Raw genomic sequence first — 7389 nt, 5'->3', positions numbered from 1 at the left:
TTAAAAACTTAGTAACAATTCAAAAACGTGATAACATGTCGTCACAAACAAATGATGCCTTGTGTTATCGTAGTAAATGTCGAGTGCTCTGATTTTCAGGTTAGGGTTCTCGTCGCTTATGTCATCTATATAAGTTTGCAAATTGAACTTTAACTCGGGAACTTCTGAATTTATTAAATTTTTATTAAGATATATTTCTATCTGTAAATAAATAAAAATTATTGTTATTAATTTCAAATTACCAATACAAATAAATAAAATTGAAGTGAAGTGATTTTTCAAGTGCTATAATTATTTACACAATAAAAAACAAATAAACTTTCTAAAGATTTTTTCTCTGTCTGTCTGTTCTAGAGATTATTAAACAAATTCAAAGTTACATTAGAAGTTAGAGGAGGTTATTGCGCAATATATAGGCTTTACAAAATTGAATTTCACGCGGACAAAGTCACGGGGGTCCGCTAGTGCTTAATAAAATATTAGTTTACTTCCGTTAAAAATAACTGTAGGTATAATCTTGCAGAGAATTTGACGGTTTCGTTCTGTTGTTTGCTTTTCGCATTATTTTAATGTTAAAAAGATTGGAAGTAACTATTTACACGTAAACCGCACGAATTTGTACGTCCATTGTACGGACAAAAAGATTTTTGGATTTTTGAGTCATACGATAAATAATACCGTAACATCCTTAACATAAATCATACAAAATGGTTTATAAATATTTTCAGAAAAATTAAAGGAGTTATTTAGCCCCCTAAATTAATAAATATTACGTACTTCTCCATTTTTATATCCAAATAGTGTAGCATGACCGTGTTCCAAAACACATGTGACTCCCTCCCGAGATATGCTTTTCAAAAAGTCGCATTTTATGTATGGGCTTAGTGCATCACAAGGCTTGGCATTTGGTACTGAAATAAAACAGCAACTTATAAGGTTGGTTGTTGTTTTGCTTAAAAATAAAAAATATTAAAATAAATCATATCATATAATTAAAGTGAGGAGATCCGCAGACGAACCAAAGTCATTGACATAGCTCGGCGAGTCGCGAAGCTGAAGTGGCAATGGGCAGGCCACATAGTTCGAAGAACCGATTGACGTTGGGGTCCCAAATTTGCTGGAATGGCGATCCCGCAGCGGAAAGCGCTTGATGCTGGCGGCTCGAGATCGTTATGCTTGGAGGTTCATGCAAGAGGCCTATGCAGAGGACGTCCATCGGCTGATAATGATGATGATATAATTATTACAGTTAATGGTCTTATACCGAAAGCTTCGACCCAGAGTGTCCGTCGGATAAAGAAGTAATTCTTGAGACAGCGCGTATTATGTGGAGTTTGCTCATTCTGGAGTCCTGCTCCTGACCACCGTTTGCTTGGGCACTCAAATGTCCCGCAGCGTGAGGGTTGTTTTTTTAATAAATTTATAATAGTGTTTTGCATTTTAATTTGTATTTTATTAAATTTTATTAACAATGTTAAATGTTAAAAATTATAAAAGGCAAATAAATAAGAGAGAGAAAAATATAATTAAATCATAATCATCTATTATCATTGGAGTAGTTTGCGCGGTGTGTGTTTTACAAAATAGATTGCAAAACGTTATAGAAACATGAGGCTACAGTTGATAAAGGAGAATTACTAAATCCGTCTACTTTCCTATCAGTTATCGCGGGCGGAAACCATTTTTATCTTAAAATTCATCCTTTGAATATAATTTTCACATGCGTTGACACATTAGCGCCCTGTCATATCAGCGAGACAGAATCAAGACCGGGAGCCGCAGCGGAAAAAGCTGAAACCGGTAAGTAGCTCAAGTATGCCTCTCTGACAGAGAGTTACATATTTGTACCTTTTGCGTGGAGACCCTTGGGCCGTGGAGTCGCAGTGCAAAAAAAAATTACCGAATCATTTCACCGCGGCGCACCGTTGCCTCGACTGGTGACAGAAGGGCTGGCTGTCCAGCGCGGAAATGCAGCCAGTATTCTTGCCACCATTTCACGTGGGCATGATTTGTATAGTTATTAGAATAAGTTAGCTCAAGTTCCTTATTGTATTAATTTTCACATAAATCAATCAATATAGAAGCGAAAAACCAAATAAATAGATAAAAATACCATTTCTTAGAAGGATGCAAGTATAAAACATCAATGGCACTGAATCCTTAGGCAACTGTGTTGAAAGGGGTGCACATAAGTGAAATATTTTCAGAAAACTATTGCAGCACAAGAGAAAAACATCGCCACTTGTTAAAAGGACATACACATTATTTCTGTGAATGTGTATGCTGTGTAGTAAATTCTCGTCTTCATTATATTTCGCTAGCACTTCAATATCCCAGTGATTCACTTTAGCTGTATACTTCCAGAGTACTTTTGCATAGATAACATAGCAAGAATTAAAATTGACTCTGTAAAAATAGAGAATATTATTTGTAACAGTTTATTTAAAAAATGAGGAATAAAACAATATGTTTGAAAAATTTAAGGACTTACTTAAATATAAAAGGATATTTGATGTATACTTTTCGTACTGAATCCGAATCAAAAGGGTCTGTATATAATTTATTGGTAAGAGAGAGTTCAATTAATCTTTCCCTTCTTACTGTTGGTAATTTTAGTTCAACAATCAATGATGAAGTTTCTTGATACCTGGGTACTAAAAATACATAAATCCATTAAATTATTATCTATTATAAGCTTAATATATCTACTAGAAAAATTATAATAAAAACAAAAAACCCGACTGCTTAAGCGTAATGAACTGAAAAGAGATAAACAAGTATCACAATATCCAATGATATTAAAAACTGTTAGATGTGTTAGTAGCGCATACAAAATTAGGCGCTTAAAAGATATAGTCAACAATGTTAGTTGTGGTCAACAACAAACGTTATTTAAACAAATATCGTCTACAATGTCGAGTTGTGTATTCAGTAGATGTAAAATAGTAGACTGTTAACCGAGGGTGGAAAGAATCAATTCCCGAGGTATTTAGACGCACGAGCGTAGCGAGGACGACTATAGTCCGAGTAGGAATTAAATAGGCATTTTCTAGGCAAGCGCGTTCCATCTTAGGCTGCATCATCGCTTACTGTCAAGCATGATTGCTGCCAAGCGCTAGCCTATATAACGTAAAAAAAAAAAAAATTCTTATACTCGTGTTTAAACACTACTTTTCATTTCGAATATGAGGAAAATAAAGCTGGTTGTTTATCTAAACTATTTATTGATACTATTTATTGAATATGTAAGAAATACACTTTCTGAAAACGTATTTATATTCTTCTTTGCTCGCCACTTAATAAAATCATTGTGTGTGTTTATATATTTTTCTTAAGAGATTTCTGACAAAAGATTTCGATAACACAATTTGCCTCGTCTCTATTAATTGAATCTGGAGTCAACATTTCAAAATCGCGGGAACAAGAACTATGCGGGTGAGTGAAACCGCGGGGCGTTGGCTAGTAGGTAATGTCCAAAACTCCTTACCTGTATCAGTTTCAGGTTCTAGTGAATGAGAACGATAGCTCACATACTTCTGGTGCTCTTGCAATCCGCTGGTGAAACACCATCCGTAATTTTTCTTTTCCATTCTTCCCCAGTCCCAATTAACTTCTAAATTATAAACATCTAAAAACGTTAATAGTTACGAGATTGTTTGTACATCGATCTAATTCCATGTCATTTCAGGGCGTAGCCATGTGGCACATCGATTCTCTTTCTATAAACGCTGACGCAATGAAAACTAAGAAATGGTATGGGAATGACAGATCCGATCGACAAGTTGATCACATGACCTGTCGATAGTGAATGTCACACCCATACATTTTTTAGAAATCTATCCCTGCAACCAAGTGGCACGTCGATTCTCTTTCTACAAACGCTTCGAAAACTAGAAAAATGTATGGGAATGACATTTGATCTGATCATCTGATGTCATTCCCATACATTTTGGCAGGCTACAGGCAGATCTGCCTCCTAAGCATCCATTAACGCCATTAACTTATGTGGCTTCGGATGAGCTTTTGTCTCTTAGAAGTATTCTGTACTTCGGAGACCGCATTAAGTCTTCAACCCTGGCCCTGATCCTATTATTAATATCTGATGGTTGTGACGAAATTAAATATCAATCCGCCCGCCAACCTGCATTAGAACAGTGGTGGGTTTAAGCACCGGTATATGGTGCTTATTATATTTGGTGATTATGTATATCGTCTCCTATAAGGAGGCCTGACCCGGAGGTGGGTCGTTAAAAATATATGATGATGATGATGATAATGATGATCAATATGATGACGAATGATTATATAATCCAAGTAGCGGACGCCCACCGGCTTCATTCCGGAGTTTGAGATCTTCTGGAGTTTTCTGTATTCTGAGTGTTAGCACAGAAAACTGGTGTTAGTACTTACACTGCCTCAGGGGTGCTAATTGAAGAGTTTTAATAACTTCAAAACTGTTAATATTAAAAAATGTTGTAGCAGTGTCAGTTGTGACTATGAGGTTATCTGAAAAAAAAAAGTTAAACCATTTATATTTTTTACTAGCTAACACCGCGCGGTTTTACCCGCGTGGTTCCCGTTTCCGTGGGAATACGGGGATAATATATAGCAGCCTTTCTCGATAAATGGGCTATCTAACACTGGAAGAATTTTCAAATCAGACCAGTATCATCCTGTATCCTGAGATTAGTATCCTGAGATTAGCGCGTTAAATCAAACAAACAAACTCTTCGACTTTATAATATTAGTATAGATTATTTATTAATATGCCCTTTTTTAATTTTTAACATTGTTATCACGTTCACTGCGTTATGAAGCCGAATAAACTACATGCAAGACTTCCCGTAGGTGCGGCAGTTGAAATCGCGTTCTTTCACTGTCTGCGGGAGGCGATTATATTATATATAGGCATTTCTATTCTTCTTCTGCCCTGCCCTGCCCTGCCCAGCCGCCCTATAATAATACTAATAATCGACGCAGACAATCTAGATAGGTAGGTACAATTTGAATTTTACTTAATTTAGAGACTTAATAAAATATTATTTATTTAATTATCTACAAATATTACCTTTATATACACAGATATTTTGAATAGCTGTCTCCAAATTGTAACGATGGCGCAAGCTCACACTGACTTTACTAACATCCAGCCATCTCTCGGCAGACAGAACTTTGTCTCGCCATCCCAATACAGACTTTTCAGTGAAGGCCGCTTCACCAATGGTATGCTGGATCACTGCTGGCCATAACTTAAAGTGCTGTTGAAAAGACAAATCAGAATTCATCATCATCATCTTCATTATCAGCCAACGTTCGTCCACTGCTGAACATAGGCCTCTTGCGTGGACTTCTAAGCACAACAGTCTCGATCCAGCGGGTCCCTGCAACCCGCTTGATATCCTCGGTCCACGTAGTGGGGAGTCGACCAACACTGCGCTTTCCGGCGCGGGGAGCCACTCACATAGAACCTTAGGACCCCATGTTTATCGAACTATGTTGCCTGCCCATTACCACTTCAGCTTCGCAATTCGCTGAGCTATGTCAATGACTTTGGTTCGTCTGTGGATATCCTCATTTCTGATTCGATCACGCAGAGAAATTACAAGCTTAGCTCGCTCCATCGCCTGCTGAGTGACTTTGAGCGTTCTAATAAGGCCCATAGTTAACCCATAGTTAGAGAAGAACTGACATTGGGTCGTAACGTCGGAAGGCATCTCAAAATCGATGAGGGCATACTGGAGAGCAAGCTGTACGGTACGGTTAACTATATCTTGGCTACTTTATTATGTCTGTTCAAGTATTCTTCTTATGTAGACTATGCGAAAGCTTGATACAGTGAAAATATTAGTAAGTAAATAATATGAAATTACTTAGGTACCTACCTCAAAATAATATTCTGCTACATTCCACCAAAATTTATTCACACCCCTACAACTTATCACAGATTCTATATCTAACTTTTTAAACACTAGTACCAGAATATCTGATGGACATGTTGCCCAAACAGAGTCGTTTTTTAACGACATGATTAGGTACTTACTACCTACTGATAATATTCACAATAACAACATATTTTACCACAGTGTTCAAATTAATAGTCTAAATACAATAAGATACATCGATTTTGAATCACAGGCACAGAATATTAAGAGAGTAAAAATTTTAATAAAAAAAATTCAACCGACTTCCAAGTCATAAAATAACTTTAACTAAAAAGCAAAAAATAACATCCTACCTATGTGCTACCTTCTGATCAGTTTGAAGGCGGTGGCGGAAGGCATACTCCGACGTAATATCACGTGAGTTTTAGCCGTGTTTCATAATCAATTAATATGAATAACACTCACGATAGTTTAAATTCTAAAATACCTGTACCTAGTTAAAAACTTGTAAAGTATAAAAAATAGGTATTAGATAGGTAAGTGTAGCCAGCCGATTTGCTGTCGATGCGTACGTACCTACTCGTACGTACACAGTAGATTGCGGAGCGTTGTGATCGCATTGTTAGCTGTACATTGCGTGCTCAAAATTTTCAAAATCTGAATTTTCTCATTTCCCACGTAATTGTTATTTAAAATATCGTTGTGGAAACTAAATTTAACCTCTTCACGCAGTTTTCGGTATCATGTCCCTTACACCCAGTATGTACGTGGATACGTGCACACTTTTTTGAAGTATAAGCAAATCTTGGACGTTAGTACGTCCCCAAAAGATTAAAGAAAGAGACGGCCGCGTGGCGCAGTGGGTAGTGACCCTGCTTTTTGCATCCACGGCTGTGGGTTCGATTCCCACAACTGAAAAATATTTGTGTGATGAGCATGAGTGTATATAAGTATTTATATGTAGTATATAATTGTATATTAATACTATAATATCAACTATCTTAGCACCCATAACACAAGCTACTCTGTATGCTTACTTTGGGGCTAGATAGTGATGTGTATTGTTTAAGTATATTTATAATAATAATAAAAAAAGATTACCCCATTTCTTAACCACGCGTACCCATAGGCATAAACCGTGCACCGTTCACCGTTTGTGACACGTGATATTTAATTTCTTAAAATGCACACAACCGACAAACGTTACTATACGTTCCCTTTTAAGATAACGTAGTATAGTAACGGATGTTTTAGTTTAGGTATTTCAGTTATAACGATACCTACTTGATATCGTTCCGATGCCCGCCGTTAACTTCTCAACCCTACTGATTGTCTTTGATTCATAGTCGGCCATTATTGTTGTGTAAAAAAGTCATCTAAGTAAATTTCGAGTATACTCCGAACTAGCCTAAGGAATGGGTACGACAATAAGTCCAGCGGGTGGGAATCGAAACCATGACCTCGCTTGTGCGAGTCTGGCCCTGTACCGTGGAACTATCGAGGCTTT

General features: G+C 36.8%; 1 protein-coding gene across 1 annotated transcript; it reads right to left on the bottom strand.

The window, feature by feature from the left end:
- On the bottom strand, positions 1 to 6153 carry LOC112048563 (uncharacterized). The gene is made up of 8 exons (XM_024086141.2): positions 5883 to 6153; positions 5069 to 5258; positions 4411 to 4506; positions 3488 to 3628; positions 2492 to 2654; positions 2114 to 2406; positions 778 to 911; positions 1 to 201 (listed from the first exon to the last, which is right to left on the bottom strand). Exons 1-8 carry the CDS (start codon positions 6024 to 6026, stop codon positions 1 to 3), a joined length of 1362 nt encoding a protein of 453 aa, XP_023941909.2. The 5' UTR covers positions 6027 to 6153.
- Positions 6154 to 7389: the final 1236 nt, after the last annotated feature.

Source organism: Bicyclus anynana, chromosome 7 (assembly GCF_947172395.1).
Source record: "Bicyclus anynana chromosome 7, ilBicAnyn1.1, whole genome shotgun sequence".
Lineage (NCBI taxonomy): Eukaryota > Metazoa > Arthropoda > Insecta > Lepidoptera > Nymphalidae > Bicyclus > Bicyclus anynana.
The sequence above is the reverse complement of the archived record's forward strand: the minus strand, read 5'-3'. Positions and strand labels throughout refer to the sequence as shown.